At 49.3% G+C, this 20339-nt stretch overlaps 1 protein-coding gene across 9 annotated transcripts in view; it reads right to left on the bottom strand.

The window, feature by feature from the left end:
• Positions 1-944: 944 nt before the first annotated feature.
• Positions 945-20339, bottom strand: part of Ece2 (endothelin converting enzyme 2) — a 34620-nt gene continuing 15225 nt past the window's right edge. For 4 of the 9 annotated variants that reach the window (XM_075968566.1, XM_075968487.1, XM_075968517.1 and 1 more), the window contains 18 exons: positions 16363-16449; positions 15884-16019; positions 15490-15705; positions 14467-14591; positions 14210-14356; positions 13986-14051; positions 9433-9621; positions 8526-8668; positions 8051-8165; positions 6324-6434; positions 4840-4938; positions 4663-4740; positions 3825-3928; positions 3543-3653; positions 3351-3418; positions 2998-3188; positions 2813-2908; positions 1294-2159 (listed from right to left, as the gene is read on the bottom strand). In XM_075968566.1, coding sequence (XP_075824681.1) covers positions 1983-2159; positions 2813-2908; positions 2998-3188; positions 3351-3418; positions 3543-3653; positions 3825-3928; positions 4663-4740; positions 4840-4938; positions 6324-6434; positions 8051-8165; positions 8526-8668; positions 9433-9621; positions 13986-14051; positions 14210-14356; positions 14467-14591; positions 15490-15705; positions 15884-16019; positions 16363-16449 — 2259 coding nt within the window. In that variant the 3' untranslated portion in view covers positions 1294-1982. Of the gene's footprint in view, positions 1131-1293; positions 2160-2812; positions 2909-2997; positions 3189-3350; positions 3419-3542; positions 3654-3824; positions 3929-4662; positions 4741-4839; positions 4939-6323; positions 6435-8050; positions 8166-8525; positions 8669-9432; positions 9622-13985; positions 14052-14209; positions 14357-14466; positions 14592-15489; positions 15706-15883; positions 16020-16362; positions 16450-16549; positions 16667-16753; positions 17127-20339 lie in introns of those variants that run through there. The other 5 variants (XM_075968502.1, XM_075968493.1, XM_075968528.1 and 2 more) reach the window with 5 other exon arrangements.

Here is a 20339-nt window from a genome sequence, read left to right on the forward strand (position 1 = left end):
CCATCTCTTCAGTCCCGACTCGTGTGTATGACTGGACTCTTTCCACTGTTTTGCTGTCATTCTTATTTTACAGATGAAGAAACTAAGGCTTACCGGATTTAGGTCATAATTATCAGAGCCCCCGTTTCAGATTTCTTTGGCTGCAGTAATAGGGGTTGGGGCTAGGTCTGCATCATGGGAACAGAGCACTGGTAGAAAGTGGTGGCTGTGGGGGCATGAGTTTGTGAGCGTGAAAGTGAAATAGCTGGCGTCCCCAAAGGACAGAGACCTTTTTTTTTTTTTTTTTTTTTTTTTTTGGATTTTCGAGACAGGGTTTCTCCTTATTTGGTTCCTGTCCTAGAACTAGCTCCTGTAGACCAGGCTGGCTTCGAACTCACAGAGATCCGCCTGCCTCTGCCTCCCGAGTGCTGGGATTAAAGGCCTGAACCACCACCGCCCGGCCCGACAGAGACCATTTTATCCCCAGTGCCTGAGACACAAATTACTGGTAGCCAATATATCATTCGAAAGTAAATTTAAAGAACAATAAAAGTTGGGTGGGATGGCAAACGCCTTTAATCCCAGCGGTTTGGAGACAGAAGCAGGGAGTTCAAAGCCAACCTGATCTACAGAGCGAGATCCAAGCCAGCCAGGGCTATATAGTGAGATCCTGTCTCAAAAACACAAAAACCAAAGCTGACCTGACCGTCTACTCCCCAGATTCAGTGACAGAATGGCCACAGAGGCAGTGGGGAGCTGCAGACCCTTCTAGCTGTGACCGAACAGACCCAACTGTGCGTCTCTCTCAACCTTTGCCTCCCTTGGACTTCAAATCTCAGTCCCCTATTTCTGCAAGTAAACCAGTATCGGAAGAATTACTACTGTATTGTTGTGGTGGTTTGAAGGTAATTGCGCCCCCACCACAAGCTCATGAGGAGTAGCACTTTTAGGAGGTGTGGCCTTGTTGGAGGAAGTGTGTCACTGCGGGGGTGGGCTTTGAAACTTCAAATATCCTCAAGCCACTCCCAGTGTCTTGGTTCATTTCCTGTTGCCTTCTGGTCAAAATGTAGAACTCTCAGCTCCTTCTCTAGCACCATGTCGGCTGTGTGCCACCATGTCCTGCCGTGATGATATGGACTAAACCTCTGAAACTGTAAGACATCCCCATGAAATGTTTTCCTTATAGGAGTTGCCGTGGTCACGGTGTCTCTTCACAGCAATAGAAAACCCTAATTAAGACAATTGTAGTTGCTCAAATATTGACCGGATGAGAGGATGAATAAGGAAAGGGAGAACTGAAGGAAGAGACAGGCTGACTGATATGGATCTATTTATTAGCAAAGGGTCCTATAAAGCCAAGACCACACCCTCCCCACCCTCTGCCCTGCAAAAATAAACACTTTCCTTTTCTCTACTAGATCTGCTCTTCTGTTTGGCCCAGGGACGAGCGGCCAAGCCTAAGACTCGCGCCCTAAGACACAGGGAACCAACACGAACTGTACATACACATTTCTCCTCTCACCCGAGAGCCCTTGGCCTTCCACTTGAGTTCAGTTGCTCTGTCCTTGAGGGGAGCAGCAGTACTAGGAGGAGCACAAGGAACATAGGTGGGGGGAGCCTGAGGGTGGGGTTGAAGGGAGTTGAGCTCATTTCTATATAGTCTGAGTGTGCCTGGGAGAGATGGGCATGCCCCAGGCATAGCCTCTTGGTTCCCAAATTAAGTAAGCTTGGAGCCAAGAGATGGAACCCTCTTTGTAGGAACTGGCACTCTGCCTAGACGTCCTCCAGGGTGACGCATGAGAGGATGTCACAGTAAATGGGGGGATCTCTGCTAGAGGCACTGGCGCCCCCAAAGCAGAGGCACGATGTGGTGGTGGTGGTGGGGACTAGATTCATGTCCCTTGTAGTGTGGAGAGACAACCATACCAACTGATCTTTACTTTCTCCTAACTTGGAAGCCGCGGTCCCTGGCCACAGTTGCCCATTTCTCTCCCAACCCGGGTCTACCACACCTCACACAGCTGCCCTGGGTTCATGGGGGAGCCGACAGGGCAGCCGAAGTGCCGAAGGAAGTCACGGGAGTTGGAGAGAGTGCCCAGCACTCGGAAACGGGCAGGGCTATGGGGGTCGGTCACCAGCCCCTCGTGAGAGCTCTCTGGTGTGCGGACCGAGCACCACACCTGCGGGCCAGGACAGACATGGGGACATATGGTGTCTAGTGTGGAGCTGAATTAAGCCATAGCTGCAGCTACAGCAGAGCCATCTTGGTCCAGCTGGTGAGCTCAGGAATTGTCAGGGCCACTGCAGGAGGCTTGGCCAGCTCCAAGGGAAGGCAACAAGCCTCCTCACTTCCTCGAAGCCGCTAAAGAGCACCTGGACACTGGGTAACCCAGCATGGGCATGGCTGTGGGGAAAGGCTGAGCCCTTTAAAGATTACTCGCTGTGGTTCAAAGTATTTGAAACAGGTCCTGCCTGGACACTAACTCTGCTTCTTATATTATTCCTGGGTGACCCTGAACAAGATATTTTGTATTCCCAAACTACAGTTTCTCCACATTCCTCCATAGTAATAGGAGGGGACCAATGCTTGCTCCTATCCACTCCACTAAAGTCAGCAGCCCTCCCCTTTCAAATACAATCCCGCAGAAGACCTATCTCTGCAGGCTACTTGCAAGGGCTCTGGACACCAGGGTTCCTCTCAATGCACTTCCCAGGCAGCAACTGTGGCCCCATTTCCCAGTGCCTTTCCTGCATAAGCCCAGCTTCTGCTTCTAATGGCATTCTTTGGAGGGAACGGATAGGAGACATAACCAGTTCTCCCAAGGGGCCATACCTGGGCAAATCCCACAAAGAACAGCTGGTGATTGGTGAGCCCGACAGCTGGCAGCTGCTGCTCTTCCCCATGCGTCCGCAACCATGCTTCGTAAGCCTAGGGGAATAATAAGAAGCAAGTCCACCAGTGCCCGCCCGCTTTCCCAAGCGCCCTTCTACACAGCCTAGGAGACCTCGGCCACGCACATTGTAAGCAGCCTTCAGGCCCCCGTTATCGGCGATGTTTTCCCCCAGTGTCTGGAGTCCGTTGAGTCTCTCTCCATTGACCTTGTACTGGCTGTACTGTTCTTCCATGCAGGCTGTATGGTTCTGGAAAGCCGTCAGTGACTCATTTCGCCACCACGGACGCAGATTCCCTTCTTTGTCGTACTCACGGCCTGGGAAGAATTTGTCTTTGCATTCCATCAATAGGACAACTCATCCACAGGGGATCAAATGCCCAACTAGCCCTGACAAGATGACATCAGGACCCCTAAGGTTTGTCCCCAATATCCCAAATCCCTGCGGTAGTCACTGGAAATTCTAGACCGAGTCCCTACCTTGGTCATCAAAGGCATGTGTCAACTCATGGCCCATCACCACGCCGATGCCACCAAAGTTCAAGGCCCTAGTACATGAGGAATGTAGAATCAAAACATGGCAGGAACATCTCCTGGTTCCCCTCCAGTTCTTCTCCCGGTTTGCCCACAGGGCCAGGCTCCAGCACCCAGACCCTCCTGCCCCAGACACACTTTGGGTGGTTGTGAGCATAGAAGGGGGCCTGCAGGATGCCAGCAGGGAAGACGATTTCATTCTTGGTTGGAAGATAGTAAGCATTGACAGTCTGGGGCGTCATGCTCCACCTGGGGGAGGAAGATCGAGGCTAGCGTTCCTTCTCTCCTCATGCTGCCCAGCCCGACAGCCCAGGCCTGCCTTGCCCACCTCCAGCAAGGGCCTTGGGCCACTCCTCTTCCCACCCCCAGAAGCCCTGGTCTACCTCTCGAGCTGCCCCTTGTCTGCCCGCCCATTCTCACTGGTCTCTGCTGGGAGGTTTGCGGAGCTGGTCAGCCATCACCTTAGCAGAGAAGTTGTACAGATTCAACATGTTTTGGAAAAAAGAGTCTTCAGAGACTTCATACTGTGGGAACAGTGGAAGGAAGAAAGCGAGAGACAACATGTTGGAGAAGGGGAGAGGCCCGGCAGGACCTCTCCAAGCAAATCCCAGTCTCCTCCGCTGTAAAACGGAAGGAAACGGCTAACTGACAGTGTGTTAAAGGTATTTATGCTTTGAGTGTTGTTCTGGATTTTTGTTGCCCTTTTCGAGACAGAGTCTCACTGTTAGAACTTGCTGTGAGGACCAGACTGACTTCAAACTCACTGCTTCCTGAGTGCTGCTGGGATTAAAAACATGGGCCACCACCATGCCCAGCTTTCCCCTCCCCCAATACAGGGTTTCTCTGTGTAGTGCAGGCTGTCTGGGAACCTGATGTGTAGACCAGGCTGGGCTCTAACTCAGAGACCTGCCTGCCTCTAGGACTAAGGGTGTGTTCCACCACTGCCTGACATTGTCTTTTAACATACATTCTTTTGCTCTTATCACCCTCTGAGATAAGTACTACTGAAGCCCCATTTTACAGGTGAAACTGAGGCCCAAAGACATCCTGTCCAAAGATTACACGGTAGAAACATGATCGCGTTCTCCAGATGGCCACACTCATTAATGCTCTATTTTATTACCATCTGGCCCATGTCTGGCATAGAACCCATACTTAATCAATCTAATTACTTGTGTCTACTCTGTTGAGGAGTGCTTAAACTTTGATTACTGAGGCCGGGAAATAATGGTCCATGACTCTGAACAAAGGTACTCACCCCATCATAAACATCATCAAGCTCTTTGGGCTCCAAGATGAAGTCAGGGAAACCAATCATATCATAGATGGCATCTGCCTGAAGAGACCATGTTAAGGGTTTCCCTCCCTGCGCCCAGCAAAACTGTATTGTCTATCACCACCTCAAGATGGCGCCCCAGACACAGCCATGGCTCACTTTCTCCTTAGCTGCCAGCCGGGTCTTCTCATCCATCCAAACCAGCTCTCCCAGGGTCTCCTCAAATGCAGACCGGATTTCGCTGATCATCCCCTCGGCCTGGGAGGGAGGGTCACAGGTCAACCTCCCCCGGCGGCACTTACTGCCTCCCTGTTTCCCATCCACCCTCAGGTGCCATCTGGGTCTATCCGGGAGACACAGGGTTATGAAGATTCCTGAAGAAAGGCTGCCCAGCAGGAAGGGTGAGATGTACCGCAGGTGACAATATTGTTATTGTGGGTGGCTTTTTGCTAATTAATTCAATAAACATTTGAGTTGACAGTTAGGTAAATTGGTATTATAGCTTCATATACTACATTTGATCTGGTTATGAACAAAATGCATGAACAGAAGTTGTACAATTGAAAATTGAAGAAAACCAAATGTCTGTAATCTCATCACACAGCTGTCTTCTTTTAATAGTCTGGCTATTCCTAGTGTATTTCCTAGCCCAGAAAGTCATACAAAATATAGAGTTGTGTTATGCAATGTGTATATATTTTTGCAATCTACTTTTTTCCTGCTTAAAAATGTATCACTACACCAGGTATGGGAGGTAGAAGCAGAAGGACCATCACAAGTTTGAGGCCAGCCTGGTCTACAATAGTGAATATCAGGCTAGCCTCAGCTCATGCTTGGGTTTCTCGCTTGGGGGTAACAAATTTGGCAAGCACATTACGGGCTTCAGATGCAATACTGGCACCATCAGTCTAAACAATAAAGCCAGGCATAGTTGTTTGATTTAAAAAAATAAATTTTAGCTGGGCAGTGGTGGTGCATGACTTTAATCCCAGCACTTGGGAGGCAGAGGCAGGTGAATCTCTGAGTTCAAGGCCAACCTGGTCTACAGAGTGAGTTTCAAGACAGCCAGAGCTACACAAAGAAACCCTGTTTTCAAAAAAAATTAAAAAATAAGTAATTTATCTTCAGTTTAAAAGTAGAATCATGGGACTGGGGAGATAACTCAGGGGTTGGGAGCACTGGCTACTCAACCAGAGGACCCAGGTTCAATTCCCAGCACCCACATGGTAGTTAACAACTGTCTATAACTCCAAGATCTGACACCCTCGTCCAGACATACATTCAAGCAAAACACTAATTCACATAAAATAAAAATAAATTAATTAAAAAATGAAAGTGGAATCCTATTCCATCCTATTGTTATTTATTTCTCTTTCACGCCATGGCTGGACATTTCACCTTGTTTCATTTCTCCCGACAAACAGCTCCCCGACAAACGTCTACTATTTAAGCATACCTATTATTATCTCTTAGCATTATTTTTGGTAATTATATAGGTAACGTAAATCCAGTATAATAAATCACACAATTACAGAAAGCTAAGGAATTCTCCACCCCTTTCCCGGGTTTTCTATGTATGTACATATATGACCATCAGACTTTTAAACAAATTAAAGGGTAGTTTTAGAAGCCTGAAGACTCACGATTTCCTTGCTTTGTCGGTCAAATGTGGCCTTCACAAAGAGCGAGCCCAGAGCAAAGCCAAGGGCATCATCTGTATTGGAGATGCAGGTCTGCCACCTCGGTGTACAGGACTGTAAAGGGACAAACAGCAGGGTGCCCAGAGTGAGCACTGACCTCTGGTCTGAAGGCCTCTCTCCCTCTCTGGGGCTAAGCCTCTCAGCTGGGCAACAGACGCTTGCGGTGCCATTTCTCCTCCAGACTCCAGAGACAAGTAAGGCAATATCTCAAACTACGCCGAGCCCAGAAACAAAGCTTCAGAAGAAAAGACATAGGCAATTTATTTATTTATGCAGTATCCTGCCTGTAGACCAGAAGAGGGCACCAGATCTCATTATAGGTGGTTGTGAGCCACCACGTGGTTGCTGGGAATTGAACTCAGGACCTCTGGAAGAGCAGTCAGTGCTCTTAACCACTGAGCCATCTCTCCAGCCCTCCACGCTCAGTTCTTACTCCAGCTATGTTCCTAATCGTCGTCCGTGGATTTCAGATGTTTCTTTTTTATTATGTTTACTTATTTAGGGTGGGGGACACTCTGGCCTACCACGGTCCAAATGCGGAGGTCAGAAGACAACCTAAAGGAGCCACCATGTGGGTCTTGGTGGCAAGTCTCTTCACCAGTTGTTCTGAGCTATCTTTTTTGTTTTGTTTTGTTTTTTTGAGACAGGGTTTCTCTGGGTAGCTTGAACTATCCTGGAACTTGCTCTGTTCCAAGGCCAGTCTCAAACTCATAGAGATCCACCTGCCTCTGCCTTCCAAGTGCTGGGATTAAAGGCGTGCACCACCACTGCCCGGTTGTTCTGGAGCAAGCTTGCTGGATCATTGCTCTGTTCTACAATCCGGGCTTCAATGCCATCAGTCCACCTGAAACCTGGACATCATTCCAGCTCCCTTTAATGCCTCCCTCCCAATTCAGTCCGCCACTAGTTACTACTGGCTCATCCTAGTCATTTCTTGTGTGGCCTGTCACCAGTTTCCTGTCCTGTAACACTGTCATCACTTGTCACAGTCAGACTTCTTAACATAACTGCCATGGATGTCACATGCCCACCTTACCAAACTCCGTCTGCAGCCCTGTTCTCAAGCTCCTACCAGAACCCCTGCAAACGCACCCAGCTCCTCCAGTCCTCTGTGAATTTGCGTATGTGTTCCTTATGCCAGGAATGCCTTCCTCCCCCACTTTCTCAGGAGTTTATTCCTCACAGAGCATCTGAGAAAGTGTTCCTGCTACCTCCTCCATGGTTCCCCACATAGAGTGTGCCTCTCCCAGCTTGGGCTCTATAAGACAGAGGAGGTTTTCACTCAATATGCACAATTAATACTCTCAGAATATATGCATTTGTTGGTAGTTTTACTTCCCATACTTCATGGGGATTCTTAAAATGAAGACCAGCACGTGATCATCTTTATCCTCCTCATCAAAGCCGGATGCCTATGCACACCACCTGCCAACATTCACTTAAGCAGCCTGGAAACTTATTCCTGTTACAGACGAGGAAACGGAGCACCGCAACTTGCTCACATCCCCAAGGTGCCATAGGCTTAAACACGAAGGAACTAAGACTGGAAACTACGACAGCTTGATTCCGCACCGTGTGCTCATGCGCCACGAAGAACTGTTCCTGACACCCTGTGAGCAGGTAGCACCAGCCAGGGCAGCTCAGAAAGGAAGCAGAGTCAGGTAGCCCACCTTCTTGGTGCCATAGAGGGTCTCCAGCAGCTTCTCCTGCGCAGACTCAAAGCGCTGGTCGAGGCTTGAGGTCGTCTTCTGCACCAGGTTCCAAATCAGATAATTGTTCAGGATGCTATTTCCATACCAGAAGATAGGGAAAGACATGTGGGGAACCCGTTCCACTCTCCAGCCAGTCCCCAGGACCATGCGGGCTATGGGACTCCTGAGAGGAGCACCTGGGCCACAAGCGCCTGCAGAAGTCAGCTGGGAGCAAGGGGTAGGACTAGAGGTCACAGACGGACACCCTGGAACTGCCTAGGGGAAGAGTCCACAGACATTCTGCTTGAAGTTTGGAAGGTTCGGGGCCTGATCACTCGGTCTGTGTGCCAATTCACTGTGATTGGTCCTTCCAGAAAACCCCAGAACCCTGAGTCCCCTCCACTACCAGTCTCGCCCCGCCACCCCACCCACCCCTCCCACTCCCCAGTCCCACCTTGGTTCAGTGCGGTTGATGAGTTCCGACACCTGCTGTAAATACCCAGTCCCGTACACCACCACAGGCTCAGAATCTGCCAGCTCGAGCGGAGACAACAAGAAAGACAGGAACTCCAGCCAGTCCATGGAGGGTGCTAGAGCCTGAAAGCAGAAACTCTTCAGGCTTCCCTGCTTTCCCACTGGGCTCCCAACAGACTCTCTCCCCCACTGATTTACTATAGCCTGGGCAGCCTTCCCATTGCTATAGTAACAGTTACTGGCTGCTTGGGGACCCCTTCCTGCAAAAAGTGCTTTTCCAGGCCCGAATGCCCTGCAGTCTGGGAGCCTAACCACTTATTATACGAGGAAAGCCACTATGTGTGATACTCAGCTTGGGTACAGAAATTTAAATATTTTCATGCTGGTTGATAAAACACCACTTCCCCAACACGTCCCACATACCTGGCCTCTTTCCTTTCCCAGTCTTTCCATAATTCATTACCAAAAGGGTTGGTACAGGAGGGGCATTAGGAGATACTTTCATACACATTCTGATTATTTTGTAGGTATCTCATCAATTTGTTTTTCCCTTTGCTTCCTCGCTCGCTTGGCCTGGAACTAACAGAAATCCTCCTGCCTCAGTTTCCCAAGTGTTGGGGTTATAGGTGTGAAGTACCATGTCTGGCTAAACATTTTAAATACAATCTCTGTAGTCCTGGACAACAGGAAAGAAACTAAAGGATGGCCTTGAGAGAGGTGGCTTAAAATGTTGACCATCTTTCTTTTCAGGGTAGCCATACACATCTGGAACCCTCACAACATCAGGAAACGGGAAGGACTGGCTTCCTCGGGAGGATAAGGAAACGGGGCGGTCTCTGTCAAGGGCTGCCCTCTCCCTAACATCTCTAGCGCCCTGCCTAGCCCACCTGCAACTCCGAGATGCTCATCTTGTGATAGATCTTCTCTTCATCGCGCCGCTGGTCCTGGGGCACAGTGATGTTAGCCAGTTGTATCTCCAGCTCCAGAACTTGCTGCATCTGCTCCCGGGTAGAGGCTGGCTGTCCACCCAGCAGCACTCCCAGCTCCTCCATGTAGTCCAGGTAGGCTGTGAGCACCTGCGAAAGCCCCAGTCATCCCAAAGTCAGCCGCAAGCCCTGCCCAAGCCTAAGGTCTGCTCTGGCCCTCACCGCTTGCCATCATTTCTTTGGCTTATGCACTTTCCGGAAGTCTTGGTGGCTCTGTTTAATTTCTGATCCGCTGCTGACCACTGTCTGCTTTGACTTAATTACCTGTGCATTTATCATCTGTTCCCCCTCAGTGGGCACTGTTCAAATTTTGTCAGCTGTTCTCCGCTGCATCCCAAGAGCTTGGATCAGGGCCAAGCACAGAACGGGTCCCCTGTAAATATTTACCCAATGGATGGACTCCCATAGTCCTTTGCCTTCTCATTCCCTAATGCCCTTCTAATTGCCCCAATCCATCAGGGCCATGTGCTTTTACTTGAACAGTTGAATGCATCCTGTAGAGTGTCTACCCCTTCGACTCCCCTCTATCTCTTGTCCTAACAGGCCTCCAATGTGCTTTTCTCATCCTCCCTGTATCCAAGGGAGAGAAAAAGCACAGAAACAGAATATTTATCCTGAACATTATATATCCACAGACCAGATAGCTAAGGGGCTTGCATATAATGTATCTTGCCCAACACCCTCATAGCAATTCCATAAATCCATACAAGTTCCAGTTTCCATAGAGGGAACAAACTTGAGGAGATGAGGTAAGGACTCCAATCACAAAGGACCCCTGACAGGTCAGAGGGTGTGGAAACCTGAGCACTACCTGGGCCCAACATGAACTCAGGTTGCTTCAGGCCAGGCTGGCGCCATCAGGACAAGGCCTGTTGGCTTTGCTCGCCACTGGAATCTTGGGTTCAAGAACAATGTCTTCCTATGACAGTTGTTCACCCAATATTTGTTGAGGAAAGGGGAAAAGCAAGCAGATAGATCATCAGCTCTGGCCCGCAGCCACCTCTGTGGCTCCCCTCCTTCCATTTAAAGACAGGATCTCACTATATAGCCCAGAGTGGTTTTGAACTCACAATTCTCCTACCTCGGCTTTCAAGTGCTAGAATTACAGGCATCAACCACCATGCTGGGCTTTCTTCCTACTCCTGAAGTAAAGTCTCACCTTGGGCTCACTCAAGGCTAAAGGCCACTGCTTTTCTTCACTGAAAAGTGTCTGATCCCTTGATATTCACTCTTTTGTTGTTATTGTTCTTTTGACTTCTCGAGACAAGGTTTCTTGTGTAGTTTTGGCTGTCCTGGAACTTACTCTGTAGGCCAGGCTGGCCTCGAACTCACAGAGATCCGCCTGCCTCTTGCCTCCCAAGTGCTGGGATTAAAGGTGCGCGCCACCACCACCCAGCAATAGTCATTCTTTATCCTACAAAACCACTCCTTTCTCCCACTCTCTTCATTGCTGCTGGTGTCAGAAGGGTATCAATATTCTAGCCCAGCTTCTAAGGGGGCTGTAGTTAACCCAGTCAAGGATCTGTGAGGACCTTTCTCATCCTACCTCCTTGTCCTCAGTTTAAGGCTTACTTCTGAGCCCTTGAATCCTCCACACTCCTAGCTATGATCCTATCTCAGCCATTGCACAACAGCTTCCCCTGTTAGGGCAAGAGGCTTCCTGCCTAAGGAAACCCAAGATGCAATGAAAATCAAACACAAGGCCTGTTCCACAGCAATGGGCAACATGGTTCTTCCGTGCATTCTCCTGCACACACACACATAAACATACAAGCATGTATGCAGGCATGGCCTCCTACTCATATTGGGGAGGAGACAGCCGTTGAGAGTAGGTTTTCTCATATCACCTTGTGGGAGCTGGGAGTCGAAACTTGCACCTGCTGGGCCATCGTTCCAGGGGCCCATTTCCCTTCTTTTGGAGTAAAGCCAAAACTTGCCAGCTATGGTAATGTAATGTGTGAGTGTAGTCCTAGCACTCTGGAGGCTGAGGCAATAAAATCACTAAAATCCAAGAGTAAAGACCAGTTGGGATACACTATAAGATCCTGTTTCATTTAAAAAAAAAAAAAAAAGGAAAGAAAAAAATTAAATTCCTAAATTCTGTCCAGAAGGACTAGGTCACCTTCACCTCTGTCACTTCCTCTCTCCTTCAGTCTGACAACAGGCTGTCCACCTTCCTTCCTCAGAGCCTGTCAGAGCTGCTTCCTCTGTGGGCCCCTCTTCCTCTGTGTCAGCCTACCCTCCCCCTCTGTCAGCGCTAGTTCCCGATTGGAATCAAATTGGGAGCCTCAGGTGTCTCCTCTGTGGTTGCCCCAATGACTGTAGCCAAAATATTGTCTCAGGCTGTTTCACACCCCCTCCCCCACGGAGGGAGCAGCACGGTCTCATTCACACGTGTCTAGAGGAGGCTCTGGCTGAGAAGTCGGGTAATGTTAATGAAGGCCTGGCAGAAGGACACAGGACTCTCCAGCTGGTCTACTCAGCAGGACACTGTTTCTTCCACTGCCCCCACCTATCCCACACCTTTGTCTACGTGTTAAAGGAGAAGCCCTGAGCTTCTGCTTCCCTTCACAGTCCTCGCCAGCACTCCAACAACTTCCGTGGCTGCCAACTGACCTCTCACACAGAAGGTGGCCGCCTTCCTCAAACTCACACGTCTAAAGTGAGAGACTCCCCCACACTATCTGTTCTACACAGGAGCAGCGGCTGCTACCCTACACCTCAAACCCATGCTTCCCTTTTTACAGAGAAGGAACGAGCCTCAGAGACACCAAACAGTTACAACAAGCAGGAAAGCTGAACTTAAAATCCAGGTCTAGTTTCAAAGTCGCTCCTTGTCCTGTGATATCACACTGTCTCCAAGTCCCCAAGTTCTCCAGGCTGAGTCTTCTACAGATACCACGGCACTCAGCCTTATAGCTGCGATCATCCTCAGTGCTTTCATCTTCTAACATCTAGTAATCAGCAAGCCATGATTCTGGCTTGCTGTCTTGTAACCTCAGTTACTCACTCCCTGCCACTCCCTCACCTGGGCCCTTACTGACTGAGCCCAGGCACTGCAGAGACTCTTGGCTCCAGGCTCCTCCCTCCAATGCATCTTCTTACTCCACACAGACTGACTTCCCTAGGCAGTGCTAACCACATCCCTCCATCCCTGCTCTGGAGCCTGGAGGCGACTCTTTGGGGCTGCAGAATGAATCTCTGAAGCCCTCGAAATCTTCTCCATAACCAGTCATTGGCCACCTTCTCATCTCCCATGTGCTCAGGAGCACATCCCGACAAACCATGCTTCTGGTTTACATACTTCAAACACATCCAGCCGCTGTGGCTTCGGCATTTTGCCCAACACATTCTCTCTACACAGAATGCCCTCTGTTGCTCCCTGGACCTTTCCCCATGGTCCAAACACACTAAGCCTTCTCTCTAAATACGATGACCTCTGTTGATTCTTTGTAGTCTTTTTTTTCCCCAAAATTACATCTATTTACTTATTTATTTATTTATTGGTTTTTCGAGACAAGGTTTCTCTGTAGCTTTGGAGCCTGTCCTGGAACTAGCTCCATAGACCAGGCTGGCCTTGAACTCACAGAGATCTGCCTGCCTCTGCCTCCCTAGTGCTGGGATTAAAGGTGTGTGCCACCACCAGCCAGCCATTTATTTATTTATATTTGTGTGTGTGTGTGTGTGTGTATTTGCCTGAGTGTTGAGGACAAAGGAAATCTTGGAGAAGATAGTTGTCTCTTTCCATCATATGTCCTAGGGATTGAATCCAGATCACCAGTTTTGACTGCAGGTGCCTTTACCTGCTGAACCATGGTGCTGGCCCACTTCTTTGTTTTTATAGGGCCCAACTCAAATGTGATCTCATAACGGAACTTCTCGATGCCTGCATCTCATCTAAGTCCTAGAGACCTATTGAACGTGTTCTCAGATACTTAGGTCCATGTATCTATTGATATCAAAAACTTCCTGTGACAGTGACTTTGAAACCTACATCTCAGAATTGCTCCCGAGCATCTGGCATACAGTAGGTGCCCATAAAACATCTTCCCAGGGCTGGGGATGTCTAGCATGGGGGAGGCCCTGGGTTTGATTCCCAGCACCACAAATGCAAAGAAAAGAATTTTTTCTGGTGAGTTCGAGACCAGCCTGGTCTACAAGAGCTAGTTCCAGGACAGGCTCCAAAGCCACAGAGAAACCCTGTCTCGAAAAACAAAAAAAAAAAAGAAAGAAAAAAAAGAGATTTTTTTTTCTGGAAGAAATAATAGGAAGAAAGGAAGAGAAGGAGGAAGAGAAGCAAGTCAAGGAGAGAAGAAGGAGTAAAGGAGAGTCGGCTTGCTAGCCAGGCGCACAATAGCCTCCCGTTCCCTACTCTGGCCCTAGGCAAAGAGAAAAGTACATAGAGATTAGCTAGCTCAGCAAGGATGGGGCAGGAGTTCTAGGATGTGCCTTACTTTCTCATTGGCAGTTCTATTTAGGTAGTAATCTCGAGAGGGCAGGAAAAGCCCAGACTGGTCCACCTGCAACAGCAAGAGGTAAAGGTTAGTCTCTCCCACTTTAAACCCAAGACTCCTGTATATGGGGAGGGAGGTATTCCACCTTCCTGTCACATTAGAGGGGAATCTTGGCTCCCTTGGCAGAGGGTCCATGAGTTCCTACCCTTTCCCCAGCCAGGCACCTGGATGACATTGCTGTTGGAACTCTTAGAATCAGCACTGACGTAGACAGTGAAGAAGGGGGTGGCTCTATAGGTCCCTGCGACTGCCTTTAGCACTTCCATGAAGTTGTCCTCGTCCCAAGGCCCTGTGATGTTCCAGCCACCGATCTGAGTAGAGATCACAAGTGAAATCTCTGGTCCAGGGATTGCCAAAGCTTCCTTGGACCACATCCTGTCCCTCCTGCTCCTCTTGCCCGAAGCCCACCCAGGGCCCCTGCCTTGTCAATGAGGTCTCGAAGTGGCTGAGCTCCTAGCTTCTCAATACGCTCCAGCTGTAGGCAGGACAGGTAGAAGCGCCGTGTCTTTCGCTCAGCTTCACTGCTGGAATTGAAAGTGGTATTCTCTGCAATGGGTAGAACACAGGAGAGGATCCAGGGAGCAGTTAGATTAACTGCTGTGAGGGAGCTGCTGGCCTTCATTCCTCTCCTGGCTCACATAGGTGTGTGTGCGCATATATGTATGTATGCATGTATATATGTGTGTATGTTTGTATGTATGTATTATTTTATGGTACTGGGGATTGAATGTAGGGCCTTTCACATTGCTAGACAAGTACTGTACCACTGAGCTAAAATTCCAGTCCTCTTTTTACTTTTGGTAAAGTCAAAAATAGGGTCTTAATAAGTTTCTCAGGCTGGCCTTAACCTTCTAATCCTCCTGCCTCAGTCTCCTGAATAACTAGAATTATTGGTGTACAGTAACAAGCCAGGTTCTCTCTCCCCCATCCCTGTCTCTTTTGAAAGTAGTCTCACTATATAGCTCTGATTGGCCTGGAACTTACTCCATAGACCAGGCTAGCCTCAGACTCATTGGGATTCACCTGCTTCTGCTCCCCAAGGGCAGGGATTTTGAAACCACTATGTAGTAGCCTTGGCTGCTCTGGAACTCACTCTGTAGACCAGGCTGTCCTAGAATTCATAAGATCTACCTACCCTGTTTCCATGGCTGAGATTAAAGGTGTGCACCACCCATTAAGACTGAAAGACCAAAGTGGAGCTTTCTTCCTCTGTTTGTGGAGACCCACATAGAGGTCTCCGTTCTTCTCAGAGGGCCACCCTGTCTAAGACAGCTCCAGTTATCAAGAGCTCCTGCTCTCTGCATACCCTCCCTCAAGAGAGTGTCACGGAACGATCCATCTAGTTCTTCACTCGTGGGTATTTGTTGAGGACCCACTCAGTGCTAGACCATGAGTTAGACATGAAGCCCAAGATGGGCACAGCACTCCTGAAGTCAGCCCTCACCAAGCAGGTGCTTCAGTATGGCCTGGTTCTGGTCCCAGAGGCTGTTGAAGGTGTTCCAGCGGGAACGCCCGTTGGGCAGAGGGTTTCTTCTAATCCAGCCTCCACAGGAGAACTGATAAAAATCCTGACAGGGGCTCACCCCACGGTCCAGGGATTCCAGGATTTTCCCAGCCACTCGAATGCAGGCTTCTGTGAGGCAGGTGTTATGGGTTGGGTCTGTGGCAGGAGACAGGTAAGGAGGCTGTCAGTCAGGAAGGGAGAAGAAAGCCTTTGGGGGAAGGAAATGAGATCAGGAAGTTGGCAAAGCTAGCCCCAACGAGAAAAATATTTAGAGGTCCTTCGATTTCTAGACCCCACAGCTATGAGGTGTCCTGACAGGTGTGGACCCACCTACCTCTGTGGTACTGGACCCACAGAGCCACGAGGCAGCCCAAAAGAAGGGCAGCCAGGACTAAAGAGAGGCCTGCCAAGCCCAGCTCCAGCTGTGTGTGTGAACCCAAGAGTCGTCGTGTCCTCTTCTGGAACCCCACCTGGGGAGGACAGGACAGGGAGCAATTGAGCCGCATTGCAAGGACCCGAGATCACAGAAGTCCTCCTAGCAAATAAATATGAAGATACAGCCTGTTTCTAGAAGCAGGGAACATTTACATAGCTAGTGGGGTTAACTTCAGGGCTCAAGAGCAAAGAGGCAGGGGAGCCTGTTTTGTGCAACGTCATGGCTTTGAATGGCCTCACCCTAGTCCTGGAGCAGAGGCCAGAGATGGAGTGGAAACCTGGGGAGATGACCCACCAGAAGAGCCCAGAGCACATAGTTATGGCAGGCGTCAGGCCAAGGGTGAAGCCTGAGGAGAAAGGGGGAACCCCCTTGCCCACCTCCAGTGAGTCCTGGGTGGCCCTGCCTTCTACTGGAGTCTCCGGTGCTTCTTCATCCCGAAGCTTGGCTCGTTTGTACTCCACCATCTGCAAACAGTTCAGGAGCGCCAACTGAGGTCAAGCAGCTAGGCCTTTTGCCCAAGGCCCTGCCTGGGGGACTGTCCCTCGCTGTCCGGCTCCATCCTACCTGCAGAGAGGGCCCTTCCCAGGTGCCGGGCTCTCAGGCTGGGTTCCCCTCTGACAGCATCCTTCTCTAACCCGCATCAGAAGCCCCCATCTCCGCAAGCCGGAGTCCCTGCCAGACGCCGCCAGCTCACTCACACCCGCCCCTCCACACTTCATGCCCTCTCCACCCGTGTCCTCTCCCCTGGAGCCCAGGGCCACCACTCACACTGCCTCCGCCACCCAGTTCATGCAGCGCGACATTCATGGTGTTGTGGAGCAGGGCCCGGCCGCGCCTTAGGGCTGGGGGAGGTTGACCCGCCCAGGAACTACGGCCCAAGCCACCCGTTGAGCCCGGGCACGGCCCTCCATCACAGACACTGCTGCAGCCCCTGGCTTGGCCGCCGCGGCCCCGGCTTTTTCAAGTCTCCCCCACCCAGCGGCGCGCCCGGGGGTGGGAGCGAGGGGGAGGGGCGGAGCGCGCGCGGCTCCCAGCCAGCATCGGCGCCCAGACCGATATTGTGGATATTATGTTCCCCGCAACCGCTGCTCTCCATCAAGTCTGAGAGCCCCTCAGGCAAGTCACCCATAATTTGCTGTCCTTTGGTTGAGGCCTAATCTCTGCTAATATTCTTTACCTGAACTCCCAAACTGCAGGCCTTCTCCGACACTTTTTAAACACCATAGAGGAATCATGCCCCTGCGAGAAGCCTCTACCTACTAGCCTCTCTGCAGGGTTATTTTACAGCCAGCACATAGAGACAGACGCCACAGGCAGTTCACGCCTATACAGGTGTCCACAGAACGTCTACAAAAGCACACAGACTCCAACCACAAGCCACACAGAAACGACTACACTGAAGATTCACAACGTATATATATGCAAAAGGCCACTGTCTCTGGGGGCACACACAAGCACATATCAAGGGTTAGGACAGCATGCACTGTGCACAGAGCCCCCACTAATGCCACTCTTGCACATTGCTTCAAGATGGCACTTTTACTCTCCAAGATAATTGCTGTCATCAGATCATCTCATAAAGGGAGGGTTACAGATGGTGACAAATTGGCAGGGAAAAAAACAGCCATGCACAGATATTTAAAGAAAAGACATGCTAACACTTCTAACTCAGGCAAGCGATTTTATTTGGGAGGTTTACAAGAAAAAAAATAACACCCAGCAATATTTAACTGATACGCAACAGTGTGGCATCCATGCATCTGCCATCTGCCTTCCATATTGTCATTCCTTAAACAGGCAGGGGAGTGTGACAGTCTGTTGCACCAAGGAGTGCTTCATGTTTTTTACAGTGCTGGGGAGGGAACTGGGGCACTGAGTCACAGCCTCATCTTCCTCTCCCTAACCCCACCAAGAGAGTACAAGAATTTGATCTGAGGAAGCTTTAGGTAGCGGCAGTGAGTGATCATTTATTGATTCTTCACCTCGGTTCTCAGACATCGGGCTGCAAGTGGTTCCAGCATGGAATATTCCTGTGGCTGAGAAAGATGCATGATGAATGGATTTGGCTGAGAATGGCTGGGCTACTTTCTGAGGCACTTTCTCAAATCCCCAAATTGCACGGTTTCAAGCAAGATAAAACCACAGTGTTGCTATTAGGATGAACAGTTCTGGATTCAGACCCAGCTTCCCCATCTGTAAAATGGAAGAGCAGTACCTACCTCAAAGTGTGTTTCTAGAATGAAATGAAACCGTGCCTGGAAAGCGATTGGCACATAAGGAGTATATTATGGTTTAATCTGGCTTTTCAGGTACTGGGTCTTGAACCAAGAGCCCTGCATCTGCTGAAAGGTAATCTACCTCCTGATTATTGGAGGGCTTTAAAGGACTGTTCTTGAGGGTGGATTGATGGCTCAGCGATTAAGAGCACAGGGCATTCTTCTAGAGGACCGGAGTTCAATTCCCAGCAGCCACGTAAAGGCTCACCAGTAACTCAAGTTCCAGGGGATCCAACACCCTCTTCTGGCCTCCGCAGGCATTGCATGCACGTGTCGCACAGACATACATGTAGGCAAAACACCCATACACACAAATAAATAAAAATAAGCAAATAAAATTTTAAAAATGAAATTAAAGTTTAAATACTGTTTGGGGGGATAACTTGTTTAAAATAAAGACGATTTTGGCTGAGTATAGTGGTGCACACTTTTAGTGCCCGCACTCCTGAGGCAAAGGCAGGCGAATCGACGCGAACTCAAGCCAGTCTAAGTCTACACACATACTTCAGTGTGTGGTGATTTGAATGAGAATGGTCTCGAAGGTTCATATATTTGAATGCTTGGTCCATTCCAATTGGTAGAATTGAAGGGGAAGGGGTAGGAGGAGGTGTGGCTTTGCTGGAGGAGGTGTGTCACTGTGGGTGGGCTTTGAGATGCAAAATCGCAGCCAGGCGCTGGAGAGATAGTTCCTCTGCTGTTAAAGGCTAGACTCTTCTCTAGATGAACAACAACAACAACAAAAGGCTAGGCTCACAAGCTCACAACCAAAAATCCCAGCCGGGCGGTGGTGGCACAAGCCTTTAATCCTAGCACTCAGGAGCCAGAGGTAGGCGGATCTCTGTGAGTTCGAGGCCAGCCTGGTCTACAGGAGCTAGTTCCAGGACTGGTTCCAAAGCTACAGAGAAACTCGGTCTTGAAAAATAAACAAAAATCCCACACCATTCCCAGTTAGTGCGCTCTCTCTCTCTCTCTGCCTCCTGCTTCTGGACTGTAACTTCTCATCACTGCTCCAGCCCCTGCTGCCTGTTGCCAAGCTCGCCACCATGGAGGCCCTGGAGTCACCCTCTGAAACCGCAAGCTCTCCTTAAACACTTTCTTCTATAAGGTGTGTTGGTCACAGTTGTCTTTCCACAGCAATAGAAAAGTAACTAAGACAGCTGTTCTAGGTCTGTTACATATACAGGCTCATTCATCCTTGTGATACAGTTACTAATTGGCTGAGGTAGGGCCCAAATTCAGGGCTTCTGACTCTTTCAATCTGGAAGGCAGATTGGAAACATGAACCAAAAGGAAGTCGCTTCCCCAATACTATCGCCACTCGTTTACTATATCTCCTCTAAGAAGCATAGAAAGAATCACATCTGTTTTGAAACCAGGCTAAGGTGGGATCAAATCTAGGCTCCGTTTCTTATTAGCTGACATCTTTATCGAATTACTGGAAAGCTCTAAATTTTCCTTGCCTGTAAAACAAAAACAACCATCCCTACCTCAGAGAACTAAACGCCACCACCTGCACACAAGAATCTAGTATTTTTATAGTGGTCTCAGATTCACTAATACCGATCTTGAATTTTTTTTTTTCATGTCTCCTTCACGTACAAAATCAGTTTTTAGGTCCATAACTGCTCCTGTTTACATTTTTAAGTACCATGCATTAGAAACTTGGAGATACTTCTGTTGTAGAATATTATTTTAAGGCCGGGCGGTGGTGGCGCACGCCTTTAATCCCAGCACTCGGGAGGCAGAGGCAGGCAGATCTCTGTGAGTTCGAGGCCAGCCTGGTCTAGAAGAGCTAGTTCCATGACAGGAACCAAAAAAAGCTACGGAGAAACCCTGTCTCAAAAAATCCAAAAAAATAAAAAAAGAATATTATTTTAAGATGTGTTACATTTGTTTATGCTGTGGAACATTTGTTTGATGATGCAAAGATGTGTCGCGTCCTTTTATATTTCGTTTGTTTAACTCTGTGGAGCTGTGTTACTTTGCCTGTCTAAAATGACTGAATGGTCTAATAAAGAGCTGTACAACCAATAGCAAGGCAGAAGAAAGGATAAGCAGGGCTGGCAGGCAGAGAGAAT

Source organism: Microtus pennsylvanicus, chromosome 1 (assembly GCF_037038515.1).
Source record: "Microtus pennsylvanicus isolate mMicPen1 chromosome 1, mMicPen1.hap1, whole genome shotgun sequence".
NCBI classification, from domain to species: domain Eukaryota; kingdom Metazoa; phylum Chordata; class Mammalia; order Rodentia; family Cricetidae; genus Microtus; species Microtus pennsylvanicus.